Below are 24,521 nucleotides of genomic sequence, written 5' to 3'. Positions count from 1 at the left end.
GTTTTTTTCTACTTCTTGATTTATGGATATTGTTTTGAATCATTTTGTAGATGCCAAGAAATGAAAGGTTTTCATCCGATTGTCAGTTTAGAATACAGAATTTATTACAAGCAATTCAACCACATATACTACAGAAAGCTAATGAGAGACCTAAAGAAACTAAGAGTGCTAATAAAAGTTTGGCTAATTTTGTTAAGGTAAAGTCTAGACATCAACTAATTTCTTTCTCTCAATTTCTATTTGTATACTTATTTCTTGCTTTATATAAGAATGGCATCTTAGATATGGACCTAATGAGCTAAGTGGACTCTCCGAAAAGGGAGGTGAAAGTGAAATGCAGTTGCAGAATAACATCAGGTGCTGGAAGTGTCTAGAATCAACTCGAAATTAATTGAACCAAATCTTATTCCAGAACTGCTTTACTCTGATGGATAGAGGATTTGTGTTTAGACTGGTATCAAAGTACATAGAGAATTTTAATCCAGGTGACCACAGAGTAAGTATGTTTTAGGATCTGAAGTACAAGTTCATGTATAAGTTGTACACTTATGAACATAAATAAACTATATATACTATGATTATGTCAACAAAAGAATGGATCAGCAACCATTGGTCAAATGTAGGCAAAAATGACTTGAAAATCTACAGACAAGATCTTTATAGACATCAGTAAGAGTTATGGATTAATGGAAAAGCATTCTTTGAAAACATGAAATAAAAAATTATCTTTAAGTTAAAAATTGATAGTTGAATCTGATATTATTTGTTGAAATCTTGTTGGTATTTTTACCATGTATATCTGAATCTTTTATTGATGTTAGAATATCTGAATCTTTTATAGATGTTAGAATATGTAGATCTTTTATTTATGTTAGAATATCTAAATCTTTGATTGATTTGGCCATGTATATCTGAATCTTTTATTGATGTTAGAATATCTGAATCTTTTATAGAAGTTAGAATATCTAGATCTTTTATTTATGTTAGAATATCTAAATCTTTGATTGATTTGGCTATGTATATCTAAATCTTTTATTCATGTTAGAATATCTTATCAATATTTTTATTGATTTGACCATGTTTATCTCATTTTTAATTCATTTTAGAATATCTGAATTTTTTTATTGATTTGACCATGTATATCTGAATCTTTAATTCATTTTAGAATATCTGAATTTTTTTATTGATTTGACCATGTATATCTGAATCTTTAATTGATGGTATAATATCTAAATCTTACATCGGAATCTTTTATAGATGTTATTATATCTAAACCTTTTATTGATTTGACCATGTATATCTGAATATTTAATTGATGTTATAATATCTAAATCTTTGATTGATTTAACCATGTATATCTGAATATTAAATTGATGTTATAATATCTAAATCTTACATCGAAATCTTTTATTGATCTGAATATCTGAAACTTTATCCCTGTAATATCTTATATGTTTTTTTTTAAATCTGAATCTTTGATTAATTTCAGATATTACATGAATTCAAGTTTGAATATTTACGTATCATCTGTAGTCATGAACATTTCATACCATTATCTCTACCGCTAATGAGAAAAGGTTTAGTCAAGAACTTTAAAGGTATTGTCCTGTTTACTATTCAATTCCTTCCTATTCTATTGTTTAACAATTTGGTAGATCGGGCCTTTAAACCATAAGCAGCTAAGAAAAATTGTTTAGGAATTGAAAGTTTTGATATGACTGTTGTTTTATAAATTTTGACAACTTGGATTTCAATTTCGTATCACAACAATCATTGTTAATAAGTCTTTTTGCCATTTAGGTTTCAATATTATAAATATTGGGGGAAGTAGGAAACTTCTTCTTGGTTCAGATTCTGATACAAGTAGGACATTAATGATCATGTTTTTACTTTACCACTTTTACCCTTTGATTTAAGTTTGGATCTTGAATTTTGAGAAATTTATGTTTTAGAAATAGAATAAATTTAAGCATTTTCTTATTATATATTTTATGGACTTATGCATTTTGTTTCTTTTGAAGCATAATGATACATAAGAAAATTTCTTACTTTTTTCTTATGAATGTTTCTGATACTTTATGAAAATACTTTAATCTTATAAACTTTTTTTTAAAAGACTTCCTTAAAAACAACCTAGCCTCTTGCCATTCTCCTTATTGTCATTTTGTGTTTATTACAAGTATATGTGTCTGTTTTTATTATTTAAGCATGTAAGAATATGATATTTTATACTGTTTTATTTGATTTCTAGCCATATATGAAGATCATGTATTTGATAGGAATGACTTAGGTACACTATAGTGGGTTATACAATACATTAGAGGCCATTTTATTCAGTTTATTCTGTATTCTAGTTTATTTTTCTGTTAAGTTTTTTGTTCACTATATTTTGTTCACAGAAATCAAGCCAGAAGGTAAAATATTTCAAAAATTGTTGCTATGGATGTGATTGGTCACGTCTGATTCAGTCATTTTTATTAACATCATATCATTGGCTATCTTGAGTCACATAACTAAACTTAGATGGACTAATTAGGAATGCTTTTAAAATATCTAGTATGATTATAGTCTGAACCCTAACAAAAAATAACAGCAATTCTCGCATTATTGTTTCGGCTTATACATGAAATTAGTATTCAATTTCCTAAAGAAATAGCTTTATTTCATAAGTAACAAATTTGATGGTTTAATGGTAAGTTTTTTAGGGGAATCAGGAGAAATAAACTCTTGTTACTGCTCAAAATATCTTATTAGGTATAATTTTGATTAGACCTCTAGTCAAGTTTAAAATCTGGTGCATACGATGTGTCTTTGCTAAAAATCTGAATTCATTGGAGTATGAAGTAGATATTACAGTTCATCAATTATTATAGATATGTAGAACTGAGCTTACCTCCTGAAGGCTTTGGGTTGCGGACTCTCTATTGACCATTTACTGATGATGAGATTTCTTGTCTTTGACTACTTTCCTGAGAAACGTGGCATTTAAGTACTTGTGGTCAATAATAGAAATATTCAATTATCAAAACAAAAGGGACAAAAAATAAACTACAGATGGCCATGCCTTGTGTCGTTATGAAATAGCTTAAGAAACATTATATCATTCTCGATTGATTGATTAAGTATGCAAAATGATGTATTTTTTTCTGTCTGCATGAATGAATGACTTCCATGAATAATATGACATACAATTATTTAGATCCTGCAATATGCTTCTATTATACTTGATTTACTAGTATATGTATTTATAGTTATATTACATTAAGGCTTGATAATTTTCTACAAATTTCTATATTTTTAATTGCCTGTTGTCATACTTCTTGTTACCTTGATAAAGACTTCCGATCAGATTTGATTGAAACAAGAATTTGAAATGATTTGTAGGTATAAATACCTTGAGGAACTCAGCTGAATGCATTTTCTACTCAATTCTTTACCACTTTTACTGCAAATATGGTTTGGTACTTGCATAAAATTCCCTAAGATCTTTTCACCCTCTGAGCTTGACTATTGCAATCTTTATTATGACATTCCCTGAATCAATTGATTTATCTAAAGCATGCTTTCTTTAAAGTATAAAGACCGAAGAAAAGTTTTACTTATTGAAAATCTTATCTAATATAAAAGGCATGATATTATAACATGAATTATTTAATTTATTTGTAATATATGTAGGTAGACAATTTTGCTTGTTCGTGTTTTTATTATTTTGTAATTTTATTTGCATTGTTTTTTTTTTATAATTTGCATGATATTTTCTGTTCAATTCAATCTTTTCTGGAACAAGTGCAAAACTATTCATGAAAATTGCTCTAAACATATAGGTTGTAAACCAAAATACAAACTACCTTTGTCTCTTGGTCTCTGGATGTGTCAATATTTGTCATATTTGTGGGTGGAAGACATGGGTGTTAGTGAGGGAGGAGGATTTTTTTAAAATTATTTATTAAATTTTACTTGTATAAATTTACATTTTTGATGTCCCTAATATATTTCCATTACATGCCTGTCCAGTTTTCTATATATATCAAATATAACTCACAGAGACACCTGTTTTTGTCAGTTTGATTTAGTGGTTCTATTTTAGTGATTTTTTTCCTATTTCAGATTTAAAACATGACTATACATTATCTGATGATTATAGACAAATACATTACCTTGTTGGATTGTTATTACATGAATTAAAGATGGCTCTCAATGAACCTAGAGATATTAGACGCAGTGCTATAACTGTTCTTAGAAATCAATTGGCAAAACATTCATTTGATGATAGATATGCTACCAAGGTTGGTCTCTATTTGAATATTGTTCATTGTTTAAAGTTTGGTTCAGTAAGTGATGTGTTCCCATTGTTGTAGTAGAATGGCTAACTGAAAGGATTGGTCCTTTTTTTGATTAGGTGTTTTTCATTCTAATCTCAGAAAGAATTTTAGAATAAGAATTTAAAGATAATACTTATGGCCTGAAGATTTTCTGATCATCAAAACTGATTGATTGGTTATTTCTGATTCTGGCTTCAATTGAATTATACAGAACTGGATGTCTCACATTCAAAATGAACCCTTCTTTATCCTTTTACAACCATTTTGAATTTTGTCTTCACCTAATTTTTATGCCATAAGTGGAATGCACTTATCAAGTGCCCCCCAACTCATTGTGGTATGGTGTCAGTGTACAAGGTTATCTTGTATATGATACGTGATTTAAACCCTATGTTTGTTATTACAGTCTCAACAAGGTAGAATAGCAGCCCTGTATTTACCATTAGTAACAATCTTATTAGACAATAGACAAAGATTAATGAAAGATGCTGCCAATCCTTCAAATGTACCTTCTCAAAAACCTGTACAGAATGGAGAAATACCATCAGTAAAAGTTGATACAGCACGAAACTCTGTCACTACATTAACTAAACCTGAGGTGGATCCAAAACGAGATTCAGCTGTCTTCGCTTTGATTTCTAAACCAACTGGTAAGCTTTATATTATTTTTAGTATGGTAGCCTCACAAATATTCCATTGAATTACAATAATAGTGACTTTGATTATGACAGCATAAATGTTCTTGATAAATTTTAAGCATTGAGTTTCACAGAAGAACTGCTATACTTTAAATTTATCTTACAGTTTTAACAGAAACACCCCAGAATCTGAGTGAAATGTCAATGGGTAAACACTTGAATGGTTCTACAACATCTTTAGGTAGTAATGAATCAGATAAAACAGTGACATCAGATAAATCTAGTAACAGAAAGTAAGTACTATATGTAAATGTAATTGTAGAAAGTAAGTACTGTAGATATATCTAGTGACAGAAAGTAAGTACAATATATAGATCTAGTAACAGAAAGTAAGTAAAGTGCTTAAATCTACAGGAAGTTAGCTTAAAAATATATAATATCAGTTAACAAGTTTATGTTGTGATTTTTCAGATCTGTTGTTCCTTCCCCCTATGTATTAAGATATGATAAGTTAGATATCACAGAAATAAAAGATTTATTAGTATCACTATTATATATACTAAAATTTTTACCTGATGGTAAGTGAAACAGTTTCAACTCAGGCTGATTTAGTACCTGCGGAAGCGTGCTCAAATATAATTAATTAAACACAGTAGCTGTTCCAACCTTCCGAGACTGTGGTTTAAATAGGCAGACTGGGATTACAATGTCAAGGTCGAATTTAAAATACAGCATCTCTGTGGAAGCTCCATAGGTGCAAGCCTCCAATAGTGTGTCTGAGAATCTTCTCCCCCAAGAAACAGTTAGGATTGATTTTGGATCATTCTGACACATAATTTGGTGCAAAAATATATAAAAATCATATTTTATTTACAGATATATTATTAGGATGGTGTAATAATTCATCAGAATCAGACTTGGTAGATTTCTTTGGCCTTCTCAGGTAATATTTCTTATATCATTGTTCAGTTATGTTCCTTGGACTAACTTTAATTCTTAGTTCTTAATACACTTCTGACAGGCATATTGAAATCAGAAATAAGAGTAAAGGTGCAGACTTGACTGAGAAATGAATAAAAAAAGTGTAGTCTAATGCCGCTGTCCTAGCAAAATAGCCCTCATTGCACACTGCATTAATAGTCAAAACAAGTGTAGAAAACTAGGATGTAAAACTTCATTTTATTTGACTAAGAATTATGTTTTATTTTTCAGAGTTTGTTTACATCAATTCAGATATCAAGGACGTAAAAGAATTAATACTCTCAGGTATGTATTATATATAGCAAACAATATCTTTGTATGGGGCAATAATCGAGACCAAGGTCTACAAACTATGCACATGGAGGAACTCTTGACACATGGGATTTAGTTATCTCTCCAACATAGGCTCACTGCTTAGCTAGCAAGTCTTCATCATCTAAATCAGTAACAGAATATAAGGATGTTAACTATATGACACACAAAATATGTATGATTTCAGTATGATAGCTGATCCTAAGAAAGCTTCCACAATGCCTTCCTCACGTAGATCAATGGTTAATACTGGTAGCCTATCATCAGAACGTACACAGAGCCAGTACGGGGAACAATTTGACATGTTTCATAGTTAGTATCATATAAACTATTATATCTGTCTTTTAACTTGTTTGGATTTACATTTTCAATATATTTTTATTGTTAAATAGTGTTCAATAAATCAATTCTAGAGTAATATAGATATATTCTATTTCTAACTTCAGGCTGAAATAGGTGAGCTGTCTGGAACTTGTCCAGTGTGAAACTCTGAGAAACAACTTGTTTCTGGTTCAGTTTTCATGTACATTTATACTAAATTCAGATTGTTTTGTTGCTGATGCCATTTCACATGACAGATAATTAGATTTGTCAAAAAACTGATAGTAAATGGGAGGGCAATGTCATTTGTAGTGTAATTGTTATTTTCTTATCTCCACAGCTCCTACTAATTCTGATGCTGAAGGAGTAATGAGAGCTTTACAAGAAGCTAATATGGCTACTGAAGTTGGATTAATAGTTTTAGATATTCTAGCTTTATTCTCACAAACTTTTAAGGTAAGTCAGTGTTTTGGGGATGATATTTGGTATACAAAAATCTTCTGTACAATCCCTTTAAAGTTTTGGCATGTAAAAGTCTTTATGATAAATTTGAACCTATTTTGAGGGTAACCATGTGAACACCACTGTAACATCTAGTTATTTCAGTGATATGTTTAGTGTTGATTGTCATGGTATTGTTTTATTTACAGAAAGAACTAGAAGCTAGAGAAGGAGACAATACATTAATGAGAACTATATTTCAACTACATTTATCATTCTTACAAACCAGTCACTCAGAAGTTCTTCAAAAACATGTCTTTGGTGCTTGGAGAGCCTTTATTAAAAAGGTAAATAAAGGGGCCTTTCTGACCTTATTTCAAATTATTCTGTTTACTGAATGATTTTTGGTATATGATATTGAGGAGAGCCTCTGAAGTGTAAAAGAACACTCATATTGTATCTGATCATTCTGACCACAGGGAGGTGCCAGTGTTGTCAAACACAGTTCTCATATTTATAGTTATTCAAAAAAGTGTGCAACATCTGAAATGATACCTTCATTTGTTCAAAATATTTTCAAGATCTCATAAGACCATACCAAAATAATATTCTGTTCGTCGGGAATTCCGTACCCGATTTTCCGTTATTGAAATTTTATTTATGAAATTGAAAAATAATATTCTGTATGTATCAAAAGGACTCCCGTAAGTAAAATTTTGAAAAAAGAATTTTTAATTTTAAAAAAAAAATTATATTGCCCGTATTTCCGTAACTCTAAATTGATCAGATAACATGATTGTTTAGCTCTCATTTTTAGTTTCATTTTTATTTCTCTAAGCCTAATATTTGGTAGCAGGAGTAACAAATTGCGCCCTCTATTTCCGTTTGTCAGTTTGTGGACATCTTGCGACAATTATAGTAGAACATGTTCCAGCTGTTGAAAGAGTGAGTTCGTACAGTAGTTTAGGCCCTTCGCTGAAGCAAGAACGTTTTCTCGACAACCGAACGCATCAAAATTCCGGAAGTTGATAATTATCAGAAATAGGCATGCCGGTCGATGCAGTGCTAGAATTAATATTTGTATTTGTCTTTTTTACCAAAATGATTTTAGTAATCAAAATTAGGTCACACCAGAAACTTATTTTGCCATACATGGCGTTTGATGTTGAGCCTGAAAACACTTTTAAAGATGTTTATGATCTGGCATCTGCAGGAATTCAATCGTGCATGTCACAGATCCCAGAAAAAGTGTACATCAAGGACAATATGGAAAAATCAGGCGGTGTCTTGGTTACACTTTCGTTAAAAATTTCTCTGTGTGATGAACTGAAATCCAAGTTTGTGGACTGTTTAATTAACTTGCCTTCTCATTCTTCGTCTGAAGAACCTGTTCGTAATACTTCCAAAAGTGATAAAAATGTGTTCGATTTTATGATGGCATCAAGAAAGACATTAATGTTTCCTGAAAAACCTACACCACCAGTCTTTGACAAAACCTTAACTGGACCTCAAAAACTATTTTGTGATGTGCTAGATTGGTGCAAAACAATTGATGATGGCTGGTCAAAAGACCAGTTAATCTGTGCAAAAGAAATTTTGTGGAAGATTACAAATAAATACTATTAATTGTTATTTTATCTGAATACATTCAAAATCATCCATGCTGGAAAATTTTAATGGTACAAAGGGACTTTTTTTTTTTTAAATTAAAAAATATTATATCGCACCAACCAAATCAATGATTACTAACTTTTAGACTTTTAAAATTTCGTTCGCTCGTACCTTTTTTTTTTCAAGAAATCCCGAAGAACAGAAAGTTATTTTGGTATGGCCTAAAGAATGGTGACTAACAATAAGTTGTCCACTGCATCAACAAGTAAATGACATGTAATGAATAAGCTATGTAATTTCAACTACAATCTTCACAACTGTCAAATGATTAGTGTATTTATTAGTGTACTATTGAAGGTTTAAGTCTGTAGCTAGTTTAAATATTTTATTTATTTTCTAGTTCCAGTCTGTGTTATTTAAAGGAAGTGCTTCAATGTGTGGTGATTTATGTCTTGCTGTAAGTATTAATATAATTGGTATGTTATTGAAACTGCTAATATGTGATCGGGTCAGTTCTTAGATAACATTAAGATATGACAGCATTTTAATGAAACAATACAAGAAGCTTGCACTTTGAAAAGGTACTGAATCCTCAATGTTATTGATGATATTCATTATTTTTCATTTCACCTGAGTGATTGAAGGCAATTTTCTTATTAGTCAAAATGAATGAAATACAGGTATAATGCTTTTTCTGTCCATTGTGATTTTTAGATATTACGATGCTGTAGTTCTAAATTAAACTCAACACGACGTGAAGCCTGTTCTCTACTGTATTTATTGATGAGAACTAATTTCGAATATACCAACAAGAAAAACTTTACTAGAGTACATCTACAGGTAAATATATTTATCACTCAATATTAGTTGATAATTTGATCTATCTTCTCAGGCTATGATGTGTGATAGTCTTGTATATTTAGAGATAAAAGAAAAGTAGTTTTGATTAAGAAATTCAGACACATATTCAATAGATTAAAAAGATTTGAAAGTGTTTTCTTGCCTTTGATTGTATACTTGATGCGCTAATATACCTTCTATTGCCACTTCTATTGCCACCATTCCTGTTTCTGGTCTGAAATCTGGTAATGTGACTCAGAAAGTCTCAATATAATTACCCCCAAAACTGATTTGTTTTTGTCAAAGTGTTGTCTGGAATTGCAGAAACAGCAAATGGGACACTGCAATGGAAATATGAAAATTGAAAATAAGAAACTATTAGTGCCCCCAAATAAATATTCTACTTTCTTCATCCCTTAAAGAAATGTACAAATGTGTATATACAGATGACAGAGTTTCACTGTACACAGGGAAATAAAATTATCCTCAATATATGTTTCCTCATGGTGTATTCTAGGTGATAATATCTGTATCACAGTTAATAGGTGATAGTGTTGGTTTAAGTACATCTAGATTTCAAGAATCACTAGCTATTGTCAATAATTACGCTAATAGTGATAAAGGAATACAGGTAAGTGTCCATTTTAAAATTAATCTGTATATCTTTTTTTCCATCTTTTTGTTTTCATGTCTGTGTCAGTTCCCAGCTTTCCAATAAGAAAATAAATAGTTCTTTTTGGTCCAAAAAAATCACAAAGTCTTATTTATTCAGAATTTCTGATGTTATTTACCCCAAATTGATGATAATTACAGACTCTGAATATACGTAAACAGAGCTCTATAACTTTTAACATATAACTTTTAAGAGCAGAAATCCAATATTTGGTTTGTGTGCAATTTAAGAAAATATGTATATCTTGGCATCTATAAGAGAATACCAAGATTCCAACAGGCCATATTTGTTCACGTTTGGAAAGCTAGAAAAAGCAGGCGTGTAATTACCTTTGGAATAAGTTACATATTCTTTGGAATTCAGAAACCCTTCTGTGATGTTTTGTTATGTTTTTTCCAATAAGCTTACCCATTTATTTCATTGTTGTCATTGTTTGCTTTCAATGTTGTGTTTTTTTTTATTATTATGTCAGCTTATTCCAAATGTACCCAATTTTTAGGTTGATAAAAGCAAAATACACGTAAGTGACTAGTATTAATGACTTCATATGTATAACATAGTAGTTGGCGTTTGGAAATATTAAACTTTGAGAGTTGTTTAAACCTTTTTCACTCTTCATTCAACAAATGATAAATTGGAAGGTGTTGTATGCAGCTTTCCAAAAGGAACATTCAACAAGATATTTCCTAATAATTCAATTGTGTCACAGTCTTTATGACTGGTGTATGAAATTCACTTTCATTATTTAATCTCATCTAGAATAGAACTTGTATAAGAGACAAGACATTATACATGAGGTGAGAAATTATACATGAGGCAAGACATTATACATGAGGCAAGACTTAATACATGACAAGGCAAGACTTAATACATGACAAGACAAGACTTAACACATCATGAAACAAGACTTAATACATCATGAGACAGGTCTTATAACATCATGAAACAAGACATAATACAAGAGATAAGACTTAATACATCATGAAAAAAGACTTAATACATGATGAAACAAGACTTAATACATTATGAGAAAAGACTTAATACATGATGAAACAAGACTTAATACATTATGAAACAAGACCTAATACATCATGAGACAAGACCTAATACATCATGAGACAAGACATAATACAAGAGACAAGACTGAATACATGTACCTGATGAAACAAAATTTAATACATAAGGAAACAAGACTTAATACATGGCATCTCTTATGGATGAGATAAGAATTAAAGCATTACACAATATTTAAAACGAGATACATGAGGAGAGACTAACCCAAGATAAGACAGATTTAATACATGAGATGACTTATTGCATGAGACAAAACATAATACTTAAGCAAGGAATTAATACATTAGACAAGACATTATAATCGAGGTAAGACTTAATGCATGAGATGAGACATAATACATGAGACAATACTTATTAAATGAGTTAACATAATACCTGATACATTACATAATACTCTATACAAAACATAATACGTGAGTCAAGATTCAATGCTTGAGACATGACTTAATACATTAGACAAGATTTAATACATGAGACAAGACATAATACACGAGACAAGACATAATACCTGATACAAGACACAATACTTGAGTCAAGATTCAATGTTTGAGACATGACTTAATACATTAGACAAGAATTAATACATGAGACAAGACATAATACCTGATACAAGACATAATACTTGAGTCAAGATTCAATGCTTGAGACATGACTTAATAAAGGAGACATGATTTAATACATGAGACAAGACCTAATACATGAGACAAGACCTAATACATGAGACAAGACATAATACCTGATACAAGACATAATACTTGAGTCAAGATTCAATGCTTGAGACATGACTTAATAAAGGAGACAAGATTTAATACATGAGACAAGACCTAATACATGAGACAAGACATAATACCTGATACAAGACACAATACTTCAGTCAAAATTCAATGCTTGATATGCATTAAGTCTTATTAAGACGCAAGGTTTAATAAATGAGAAAAGATTGAGGAGTAATGAAAAATGTCAAAATTTGGTTATTGTTGGAAAGCTGCAGCATATAATTGTGTTAGACATTTTTATTTCTAGATACAAATTGAATGAAGGGAGTCATTGGTTTGATAAAACTTTTATCTTGCTTGGATTTACATTGATTAATAACAATTTATGATTTGCACTCATTATTGTTAAAAGTAGTATTGAAATTACAGTTGTGTTATATTGTTGATTGAAAAAATAAAAAGAATTCTAAGATTTGGATCCTAATAAAAAGCCTAAAAGCTTGCTATTGTCTTCAAATGTAAACTTATAATGTTTATAGAACCAGTACTGAATATATGTGTCATTTTCTTTTGCTTTTTGCTCACTCAAAGCTTTTAGGTGTTGAGCTTGATTTGATATCAGTGGTAGATTAGTTCTTCAACTTACTGTTAAGTAAGCTTAAGCTTATGCAACTCGATAGAAAATCCTTTCAGTCCAAATTTGGAATTGATTGTTTCCATGCTATATTTTGGGGAGAATATCTTCTGCTTCTTTAGTCAGTAAACAAATTCAAACTCTATTACTGTAAATTAGTTGAAGTCAGGCAGCCAGCTAAAGCTTATTATTTAGACTAAAAGTATACCTTGGATCATCTTCACAATGTCAAGCTATTACGAACTGCATCTTATACTTTTACTGCAATAGTCAGCTTTCTTGTATCACAGAATACAGAGAATTGATTGGATTGTATGCTTGTGAATACAGGCAATTAAAACATTAACAAAAAGACTGTAAACATTATGACTTATTTTTTACTAATTTTTGCTCGGATTGTCTGTATTTGATTGCGTACAATACAATCAAATCGCTGCTTTTACAAACTTCTATGATTCAAGAAAGATAGCTATTACAGTCAAGTTATTAGATTCAGTTCATAATAGCTTGACATTGTGATGATGACCTAGGATGTCTCTTAATGGTTTCTTTTCTCTACTAAAATTTAATACCTATATCAAAGAAATACATCTCAAAATAATTGATGAATTGCTTTAAGAAAATGTTCAGTTTTCAGACATAATAACTACTTACAAACATAAACTGTGTTTCAAATGAGATTAAGAAATATATTATTGTCAAATTAATTACTAATAGCACCATGTAATTAAAATTATTTGCACTTTCAGTTTTATAACATTAACTTATGATTGAAATTTTGGTGATGAGTTTTGAAGCTTTGTATGTATTAATCCAGTAGTATACCTCCATGGCAGTCAAGTTGTCTGGATGGAAAATATTTCCTTAGAAATGTCCATAACTTTGAAAAACCTCTTAAAGTTTCCAAGGATTCAATTTTTATCTAGATCAAGAAATTTTTCATGTGTCTTTGTCACTGCTCTAATACTTGTCTTGAATGACCAAAGAGTTTATATGCCCTGGGTGTTCATCATGCCACCTTCTTGTCTTTGCTGTGCAATCTACAGAAAACCACCTCTTTCATGCCTTCGTTTTTACATGTACATTTTAGAGGGTTTTTATGTCAATTTGATATATTACTCAGATATATATCTCATGATATTTCTGTATACAATTCTCATCAGGACAACTAGTTTAGAAATGGAGATTAACTTTAAGCTTTAAAAAGCTAAGATTGACTCAAATTAAGCTCCATCAAATATCGTAGTGAAAAATAAGTTAAAACTATGTATGTAAGACTTTAGACAGTGGCTTTATATTATATACATGTTGTAAATATATCTTTCCATGTACATAATGTGATGTTAACATGATAAATACAATATTTGTATATGTCTCTTTCTCTTAATGCCTCAAGCAATTTAGTTGACTTAAACCCTACTGATTGTACATGTATGTAATTGAACACTGTATTTAGATAATAAATGTAAATATTAATTCTGTATTCTGATTGTAACCTGTTTAGAAATGTCTGGTATTAAAGTAGGAAACAGTGGTCCTGATTGTTTTAACTGATCTAATATTAGACAATCAAACAAAAAACTTCATTAATCAATGGTTTTAAATTGACATTGTGTTCAACATGTTTTTAACATTGCTAGATACTATAGTGTTCTTATTTGAAAATTTCATCTGTGTTTTGTGGAAAATATAAAATAAAAGGTAGTTTTAGGTATGTAAGTGTTCAGATATGTGTTAAACGAATCTATCAGAATGGTTTTTGTGTATTAACTATGTGGAATACTTAGAAAAAAAAGGTGGCAGATTTGTTAACTCTTGGAGGAAGTTTTCGACTGGTTTGTCATAGAATTTAACTTAGAATTTAAAATTTGTACATATACACTTATCAGAACCATTGTTTACTTTGCAACCCATAACCTTGTCCTACTTAACTCATGTGAATGAATACTTAATGTTTATGTTGAACACTTTATATGGTTGTAAATCTCCTTTAAATAGAGTTCAGGTTGACTTGGTTCAAGACCAAAAACCCCTACAAAATACTAGACTTATTTATACTTATAATATAGATAGGATTAGGTGATACAGGTTGATTATATATAATAGTTTGAGTATGAACATATTATACAAATGTTATAAAGTTTCCAGTTAGTAGGATATTGTATGTGGATAGTGGTGCAAACTTTGAGGATTTTCCAAAATGGATCTATGAATAAATGATTTTGGATTATTTTAAAATGAGATGATAACCTGATAGTTACTAGTGAACAAGCAAATTTGTTGGAAAGTGTAATTACAGAATGACATCAGGTGTTACAAAAGCAACATCCCCCTTCTTTATCAGTGACACTTTTCAGATTCATATCAGTCATATTGATAAACCTCTGGACTGAGCTAGCATGGATGTCTTTGATTGTGATTGCTGTATATGTAGGTATTGAATATTAAGGTTGTAAACAAGGAAGTGAAAAGTCTTATCTACCTATATATATATTTGACATTGAATAAGGTAAAGTATATTGAACTCTAAACCTAATTAAATAATAGTTATGTTATGAATATTTTAGGGAAGTGAATGATACAAATTTCTAAATAGTAATAATTTATACTATGATTGTGAATGGTAAAAGAATCAAGCTGGGCATATAGCCCATATACATATTATCTACACAATTCACACTGTATATATATTGTAACCTTAATTTTAATTTGATTTAAAAGCTAGAGTCAATAATAAAAAAGATAAATGGAATTTTTAAGTTATTGTAATAATAGTAGAATAGTAGAGGAATTCTAAAAGAATCAGGTCAATTCCTGATAATAGTGGAATCGTGTCACAATATTGATTATCTTCTGGCAACCACTGTCTTAATATCAGGGTCAGATTTGACTCTTCTTCTAATCTAGGTAAGGTTTTCTTTCTCTTCAAAGATATTTTAATTATGTGTTTTATTGAAAAAAAGATTAAATTTAGATATTTGTTATGCATCAGATATTGTAGTACATTATGTTATTTTAATGAACCAGGACATCTTCAATGACATCTTAGTCAAATGTGGAGTTGCTTGTCATCTCCACAGAACTAGGCCGTCTTGGTCCATATTTTTGTTACACTTGGGTTTTGTCATTTTGCATTCAAATTTTGACAATTGGTACGGTACTCACATGTGGCAGCAGAACATCTTGAATATTGAAATTTACCAGTCTTATAAAGAAATAGTTTGACTACCTTGTCAGTTGGATATCTATTCTAAATGTTTGAAATGTGAAAGAAAGAATGATTGTGAAAGGTCATATTGTAGTCTGTTTTAAAGAAAATTATACTACATTATCATTGTAAAGAAATACAATTATTTATCAGTTGGCTATAGGACAACCTAGAATTAGGAAGTATAAGGCCAGATTTTTCAACTATAAAAGTGCTTAATAGTTGATTTTTGATATTTAAAGGAAAATGGCATTTTGACCCTGAAGGGAACGAAGACAGTGGAATACTCCTAAATTTATGTATTGTTGTAGGGTTGCTATAAGGACAGGGCAGTATATATCTTCTAGAAACCTGATACCTCTATTGATATATCCTACTTGTTGATTGTTATGTATATAAGTAATATAGAAAGATTATCTCAAGCTGATTAAGTGGATTAGTGTTTGGTTGATTTTATATTGCTTTATAAGGATTATATTCAGATATCTATAGGCTTGACATGCAATGCAATTACAATACCAAGTGGAATTGCAGGAATCACAGACGTCTGATTGAATGTTGGAGACAATTGATGCTATCAGTGTGCCCTATACACATAAAATTTTTAGAAAACCTCTCTACAATCCCTTTAAGTGTAATTGAATAAATTTCTTGATAAGATATCAAAAGCTTATTTTCTAAAGTGGATTTGAAAAAATTTAAAGAACCTGCAAACTAAATGAAATTTCTGCTGTGAAATTGATGCAATCTTCTAATTAGATATTCACCATCATGACTCAATGTAGTTGACCTGATAATGAACAGATTTTAACATGCAATTTAACATGAGTTAATGGAAGCAATGATTCTGGTATTGATTTGACTGGTATGATTGTCACCAATATACCTTGAAGCCTTGTATTCAGTGTCGTATTAGTTCTAGTGTCAATATGTTGTGATGAACTACTCAGAGTATGACTCATACTTCAACACTGTGACTATAACTCCAATAACCACCAAACTCTCTGTTAAATATTTATAGATTCTACCGCTTCTAAAATTAACAAGTTTGATTTATGTCATTTCCAATTTCTATACATCATTAATCCTTCAACAATTTTCATTTTCTGTTCAAGTTTTATCATTCATTTCTTGATGCTTTATTCAAAGAGTTTTTAAAAATCTGACTTATGTAAATTTTTTGCATTTTGTAGAAAAGTCCCTTCCATGTAGAGGTAAAAGATTTGACCAAACGGATAAGAACAGTGCTGATGGCAACAGCTCAGATGAAAGAAAATGAGAACGATCCAGAATTACTGGTAGACTTACAATACAGTTTAGCTAAATCATACGCCAGTACACCAGAACTACGTAAAACTTGGTTAGATTCCATGGCTAAACTACACAATAGAAATGGTGACTTCTCAGAGGTAAGATAACACTTAAACAAAACTTTATTTTTGTTCAAATGAAACAATATGGTCGAAACTCGAAATCTTGTAGATTGAATTTGATTTACAAAAAGGTCAAAAAGGAGCTTATGACTAAAGAGTAAATCATTTTTTTTTTTTTTTTTTTTTTAATAAAAACACTAAGCTCTTGCAATCAAAATGCTTAATCTTAGATAAGATTCTGATATATGTTATTAATTTAATAAGTTGACTTGCTTAGCATGTAATATACACAATTTTATGTATTTTACACAATATATACGTACATTTTTCAGAGTGCTCATTGTTACATTCACATAGCAGCTTTAATAGCAGAATATCTGAAGCGAAGAGGTAGGCCAGCTTTTTCAATATTTCACATTTTTTATTAGATAAGCTTAAAGCCTTCTTAATTTCTATGATTTACACAAAGATGACACACTTAGAAAATAATCGAAATAGATCGAAATAATTCCAATCAATTTATAGAGGATGAAAGATGTTATTTGATTGCTGAAATTGATGTCTATATAAATACACAGAGTTGCTTCCCTTCTCAAAATCTTGACACATTCACTGTTATTTACCATCCTAGGATATAGGAATAGGATATAGAAATTCCATGGCATGCTTTAGTTGACAGAATTACTAACTATATATAAAGTACCAATCATAATGCATTATTTTGTTATTTATTAGGAAAACTTAAATCACGTAAGTCAAGATGACACAGAATGATACAGATTATGTTCTTTTGTCTTTCACTATTCATTATCTTTGTTATTTTACCAGATGTTCAGTGCATGTCATTTCAACATTTTGAAATTGATAAGATTGAATAATTTTAGACTTAGATTTCAATATGCATGGTGTTCTTACAAGTACAAATTTTGATATATAACAAGATTTTATTTTGTATCTCGATACTGTATCCATTTGTATCTGGATACAACATTTAATTTCTATCTGGATACTATGTTATATATATCTTGTATCCAGATATTTTTCTGATATCTCACTACCCAGTATTTACTAAAATAGCTCCCAAAAATGAAATATAAATAATATTTGAACTTAAATCTTTTAAGTGGACATAAAAAACTTGTTGTGCGTAAGAAACTAATCTGAGTCGAGGTGTGTTTTAATGCTTATGAAAATAGTATTGGAAACTCGGGTAAAATGGAAAATTGAATTTGCCAAATACATTTATTGAATTATTTGGTACAAAGTTTTCTAATAGTGTACTATGAATATTAGTATAATGCTATATAGTGCTGTAAGTTTGGATAATTGTTGTAAATAATATTGAAAGTGGTTTGATTATCAAAAAAACTACTAAAAATGTGTCGCACATTAACAAAATGGCTGACATACTTTGTCAGCTCAGGACTAATGCTTTAGTTGTTTTAGTCTAATTCAGGATAATTGATTCAGCTATATTAACAGCCTTGAGCTGTCTGAAAGCCATAAAGTAAAACACTGGTGTTCCCTTTAAGGTTTATTCTTACGAATCCATGACCTTGTAAAAAAAAAAAAATGAAAGTTTTATGTGCCACTTTTCAGACATGTACAAAACAAACTATTTTTGAATTAATGTCTGGAAGTGAAGTTTTTTAACAGAAAAAATAAACTTGAAGGTGTAGACTTCCTCAACATTTTGTTTTCAATCCCTATTCAAATCCAACACTTTACATTAGATCTTATTTATTATTTAAATCAAACCCTCTACCTTCTAGTAAATGCTTTTACAAATGTCTATCAAAATATTACCACTGTAGTAAGTTCTCACACAACATAGGTCATAATCACTAGAACAAAATAGCGGAGAAGACTGGCTGTTAGCAAATTACCAGGAAATGGTGGCTTTGAATCGAGGGCTAAAAGCTTTTAGAATCTTATGAATCGTAATCTGACATTCAGTTTACCTGCAATTCAATGAAAACCACCATAAAAGTTTAAAGGACACTAAACATTCTCACAAGCAGTTATGACCAATGATATCATGGTATTGTTAATTGATATCTGCTATGTGAATTGCTATGAAAGTGACAACTGTCCTAACTTCCAATGAGGGAACTCTTTGTTGAATTGCATGTGAACCCCACACTAAATTTCAATCCTGTAACAGTTGTTTAAGAAGATATTTAGATTGCTGTATTGCTTAAACAGTGAAATTGATCATTCTTTATTGAGACCATTTTGAAGATCTGAAATTTCGGAAGATGGGTCATTGATTTTTTTGTTAAACTTATACATGATAGATTTTAGATGTATGTAAATTAAATTGTATATTTACAGGGTGCTATCCACAAGGCTGTAAGGCATTTCGATTTATATCACCTAATATATTAGAAGAAGAAACAGGTATAAAAGATGATTCTGGAATGCAGGATGTTCAATATACTGATGTAAGTATAGATATATAAAGACACAGTTGAAAAATAACATCTATTGTGATGAAAACATAAACATGTCCATGTATGGATGTTTTTACAGATTGTGGTTTATCAAGCTCCAATTAGAACAGTTTTACCTTTTGTTTTGAAAACTTACCTTGATTAAATGTGCCAAAATGTATCTTGATTACTAAAAATTATCTTGATTTAATGTTCTAATAATTATCTTCATTAAATGTCCTGAAAATTAACCTGATGTTTCTTAAAATATTTTTTGATAAAAAAATGACTAAAATGAATAATTTCAGGATACATTAGTAGAATTCCTGGAAGAAGCAGCAGATTATTTAAAGAAAGCTAAACGTTATGAATTATTAGGAGAAGTATATAAATTGATTATACCTATATATGAGAAAAAGAGAGATTTCAATAAATTAACCAAGAGTTACCAAACTTTATCAGAAGCCTATACACAAGTTATACAGGTCATGGAATCTGGAAAGAGACTGTTAGGATCTTATTTCCGTGTTGCTTTCTTTGGCCAGGTTTGTGATTATGATTTTAACTCTTCAGAAGAGGTAATCTTACTTTTTGTATCCTGGATTGGGCTGGTTAAAATAATCTAAATAATCAATCATCGTCGCTACAAATTTATAATTTCGATTATCCGTTTTCATAATCGATTATATGTAAAAGTTACATTTTCTCCAGTGTCCCTGTTAACAAGTCGTAATCTCTTCCATTTAGTTTCCCTTCAGTACAGACTTACCATATTAACTATAATAACCGATCAAAGCAAGAATATACTTCTATGACACAAAAATAACCCATGAAAGAATTTTGGCACTTTTTTAATTTATATGTACGATAGTATGCCATCGATAATCGATCTCAAATTGATAATCCTAGATGCTCATAGGTGTCATAGCTTCTTTTTGATGTGCAAAGATATCTTTGGATCCTGTAATTCAAGAAAAAACTTGGTTGTAATGAATTTGAAATGGTCAGGACCTAGGGCGCATATTCCAAGAGAAAACTTTATTGGAAATATTTGTAATGTTTAATTAATTTTCTAAATGATATTGAAATGTTTGTTTCAGGCTCATTTCGAAGAAGAAGATGGTAAAGAATATATTTATAAAGAACCTAATGTTACATCTTTACCTCAAGTCTGTGAACGTATTAAAAAGATCTATACTGATAAATTTGGTATGAACAGTGTTCAGTTAATAAAAGACTCAAAGAAGGTAAAGAAAAATATTTTTTCTATCTTCACTACAACTACAAAGGCTATATTACCCTTCTAGAATTCCTGATGACACTCTGCAACTGAGATTCAAGAAGTACACAAAACAAATAGTGTTATTTTAGGATGCAAATTTTTGTAGTAAGTTGGTGATACTCAAGTTTGAACTCAGAAAGCATCATAATTTACTGAAACTATGTAGTTAAGGAAAAAACCTGAAAAGCATTTAACATCAAAAATGATTGTTATCTGATTTTATTTTTAGGTTGATCCTGCTGCATTAGATTCTAAATACTGCCATATACAAGTGACCTATGTAACACCATATTTCGAAGATAAAGAATTGATAGATAGATTAACAGATTTTGAGAGAAACAATAATATTAAAAAATTTATGTTTGAAACACCCTTTACAATGAATGGTAAAGCACAAGGCAATATTGAAGAGCAATACAAAAGAAGAACTATATTATATAGTAAGTACTGATTAACCTAGATTTAACCAACACTTCCTTTCAGGGTATTTTCGTTCAAGATTCCCATAGCATTATGTCTTAAATGAAAATCTGAATAGTTGCTTTATGAGATACTTGTTTAGCCTATCTGAAGTTCTATTTAAAACACATATTAGATACAGTTTGCCTATGATCAAATAAAAATGTACTGTATAGGCAGTAGTAATAACAGTCTTAACCTTAATTTATAACTGATCACTAATATCAGATCACTTGTAGACTTGTCTTTGCATATTGCTCTGTATAAGACTAAAATGTTGATTATTTTTCTCTTATTACAGCTAGTAATACGTTTCCCTATGTTAAGAAACGTATAGAAGTATGTAATCGTAAAGAGATAGTATTACAACCTATAGAAGTAGCTATAGATGAGATGCAGACTAAAGTTCTAGAGATTAAAGCTGTAGTTAATTGTACTGTACCAGATATCAAACGTTTACATCTTAAATTACAAGGCAGTGTTAATCCTTCCGTAAGTTTATCATCTCTTATTTTATCATCTTTACAATGGGAAGGTATTTCCTCATTTAGCACATTTCATGTATCTGGTTCGTTAAAGCAGATATTTAAAATGCTATTGCTTACATCCAATCAATCCCTTGACACTTACAGCTTTCTTTCAGGGGGCTCTGATTGACAATTTGTAATGGTGATAAATATTATTTTTCTTAAATTTCAGGTAAATGCTGGTCCATTAGCATATGCTGACAGTTTTCTTACTAGTGATAAAAAAGGAAAATATCCACCAGAAAAAATTAATATTTTAAAAGATGTCTTCAGGTATTATTAAATATATGATTATATATTTGTCACATGAGAGACAAAGTGTATGAAAGCATCTAGATTGACTTAACATTAAGAATTATGAATTAACTGTATCCCTTATATTCAACACCTTAGAAGAGCACGTATCACAGCATTGGCTCATTAGTGGAAATGTTCCTATAGATATTGCTTTAAACCTTGGTTGAGTAGGTAACACTATTGGATGCTCTCTGTAAGCAGTGGCGGAGCCAAAGGGGGGGCAGAGGGGACAGCCGCCCCCCATCGCAGCCCCGAAAGCAAGTTTTTCGGGCAAAAATCTCACAACTATATTAGAAATTTGAGCAATCTCAGATATTTCGTCCCCCCTCGGACGTAAACCTTGCTCCGCCACTGTCTGTAAGCAAGGAAAAATCTTGATATCAACTCTTTCTATATTTAAGAAAGTTGTGGGGTTTTTTTATTCAAAATGGCTTGCAAATTTGTATGATCTCATTTTTTCAGGGACTTTGTAAATACATGTAAAGATGCCTTAGATTTGAATGCCAAATTAATAACCACAGAACAAAAAGAATACCATGAACATCTGAAACTTGGTTTTACTGATATTGTTGATAGATTATCAGAACATTTCGGAGAGAAAGTAAGTATTGAAAATATCAGATCGGAGAAAGGAAGCTAGATAATTATTGAACTAGTGTAACCATGGCGACACAATAGAAGTGATGCACAAATTCGTAATAGAAATGATTCACTATTTTGATACACATTTTCAATTTTTACTAGCAGGATACAATGCTTACTTAGCCATGCATTGAACACAGGTTTAGAAATAATAAATTTTCGTACTTTAGGAATTGCACATTGCTAAAATTCCAGTTGAAATATGGTTACTATCTGTTCAATATTAATATGCCTACCTTCAAGTGTGATGATTGAGTTGAATTTGTTGATGTTTTATGTCAGAGCATGGTATTCTACAGAGCACTATCCTGATTAATTATTCACCTGAAAAATTGATAATTGATTTACCATCTAAGTATTTGCATTACCATACTTAAACTACTAAAGCATATATTATGTACCTTATAAATCGAAGACCTTTTATACAAGTTATCATTAATCATGGCTTTTTAACAGTCAAGCTTGATTTAATTGAAAAATAAAAAGAAGGTGGCTTGAAACTGAGGCTTTGCTCTACTATTATGTACCCATTTTGAGAGTGAGAAATATGTCTACAAGTTCCATAAATAACTACAACTTATTATGTTTTTAGATTCCAGTTACTCACATGTAAATTTATATGAATATTTTTTTTTTTATTGAATTTTATAAATTGAATAGATTTTTTAGGGTGTATGGTTTTAACATTTTATACTTAACTTCATAAGACAAATCTATTGAAAAGATATCAATAATGAAGAATGGGTTTATGAAAAAGAAAGGAAAATATTCTAATAATGCTTAAAAACATATGCAAGGCAAGGCAAAAGGTCAAAGAGTGAATAGGTTGAATGAATTATAGCTTCAAGTCTAAAAAATGTTAACCATTTACTTACGTCATAGCTAATAATATTTTGGAGATTTTTATTTTGAAAATCAAAATCTTGTATGTGAATGTATTGTGTGTGTTGCTGACCAGATATGTTCTGTTTTTATTTCTTAACTTTTCACTCTTTTTGGTATTTGTTTTTGATATTAGTTCAAATTTTGTGGCATTTTTTTGTGCTATTTTGATTTTATTTTTTGACAATTTTTATATGAAATTAGGAATTACCGAATGAAAAACTCTAATCTTTTCTTGAGAAGTGGTATGTATTTGAAACGTATTTTGTTCGATTGGCATTTACAACTAGATTATAATTATGCTTACATCTTGTAAAAGCTGAAAATAGTTTAACTGCATAGCAAGCTGGTATTGTTGTAAATTTTAGATTGCATTACCACCTTTTTTGCTCTGCTGACTTAACACTCTTATTTTTAAATCGAAGTTTACTGCATATTTCTGTTTGAATTGGTATATTAGCTTCAAAATAGTCTTGAAATTCAGAATTTCAAAAGAAATGTATATTCTTGTGAAATATATATAAAAGGTTGACATGTGTTATGAAGTGCATTTGATTTTCATGTATTTTTTTTTGTCTTGATTTCTTTTGTGATTTGCTTTTATTAGTTTAACATTTTATATTTGGGTGAAATTTAGTTTAATTGATATTTTTAGTTAGAAGTTCTTTTCTTATGTTTTCAAATATGAGCACAAGCCTTAGATGTTCTATCATTCGCATGTAAAAGATTTGCTTCATTGTGCATATTTTATCAAATTTAGCTGCATGAATAAGTATTTGATCAGCTTAGTAGAATCAGTCATCTTCTATTTAGAGGAAATTTGAAATCTTTAGAATGTTAAGAAAACTGAATATTT

The 24,521-nt window shown here is 29.9% G+C and overlaps 1 protein-coding gene across 1 annotated transcript in view; it reads left to right on the top strand.

Moving 5' to 3' along the window:
- Positions 1 to 22,781, top strand: part of LOTGIDRAFT_172449 (hypothetical protein) — a gene marked incomplete at both ends in the record, with an annotated part of 44,544 nt that extends 21,763 nt beyond the window's left edge. The window contains 25 exons of the mRNA XM_009049338.1: positions 51 to 197; positions 413 to 496; positions 1,490 to 1,598; positions 4,108 to 4,286; positions 4,729 to 4,920; positions 4,995 to 4,998; positions 5,127 to 5,253; positions 5,283 to 5,285; positions 5,432 to 5,538; positions 5,837 to 5,903; positions 6,173 to 6,204; positions 6,915 to 7,030; positions 7,225 to 7,362; positions 9,027 to 9,083; positions 9,341 to 9,466; positions 9,984 to 10,097; positions 16,965 to 17,180; positions 17,477 to 17,534; positions 19,479 to 19,588; positions 19,885 to 20,154; positions 20,677 to 20,823; positions 21,088 to 21,298; positions 21,619 to 21,809; positions 22,017 to 22,117; positions 22,604 to 22,781. Coding sequence (XP_009047586.1) covers positions 51 to 197; positions 413 to 496; positions 1,490 to 1,598; positions 4,108 to 4,286; positions 4,729 to 4,920; positions 4,995 to 4,998; positions 5,127 to 5,253; positions 5,283 to 5,285; positions 5,432 to 5,538; positions 5,837 to 5,903; positions 6,173 to 6,204; positions 6,915 to 7,030; positions 7,225 to 7,362; positions 9,027 to 9,083; positions 9,341 to 9,466; positions 9,984 to 10,097; positions 16,965 to 17,180; positions 17,477 to 17,534; positions 19,479 to 19,588; positions 19,885 to 20,154; positions 20,677 to 20,823; positions 21,088 to 21,298; positions 21,619 to 21,809; positions 22,017 to 22,117; positions 22,604 to 22,781 — 3,084 coding nt within the window. The remainder of the gene's footprint in view (positions 1 to 50; positions 198 to 412; positions 497 to 1,489; positions 1,599 to 4,107; positions 4,287 to 4,728; positions 4,921 to 4,994; positions 4,999 to 5,126; positions 5,254 to 5,282; positions 5,286 to 5,431; positions 5,539 to 5,836; positions 5,904 to 6,172; positions 6,205 to 6,914; positions 7,031 to 7,224; positions 7,363 to 9,026; positions 9,084 to 9,340; positions 9,467 to 9,983; positions 10,098 to 16,964; positions 17,181 to 17,476; positions 17,535 to 19,478; positions 19,589 to 19,884; positions 20,155 to 20,676; positions 20,824 to 21,087; positions 21,299 to 21,618; positions 21,810 to 22,016; positions 22,118 to 22,603) is intronic.
- Between the last annotated feature and the right edge of the window lie 1,740 nt (positions 22,782 to 24,521).

Source organism: Lottia gigantea (assembly GCF_000327385.1).
Source record: "Lottia gigantea unplaced genomic scaffold LOTGIsca_134, whole genome shotgun sequence".
Taxonomy (NCBI): Eukaryota; Metazoa; Mollusca; class Gastropoda; family Lottiidae; genus Lottia; species Lottia gigantea.
This window is presented reverse-complemented; position numbering and strand designations above follow the sequence as displayed.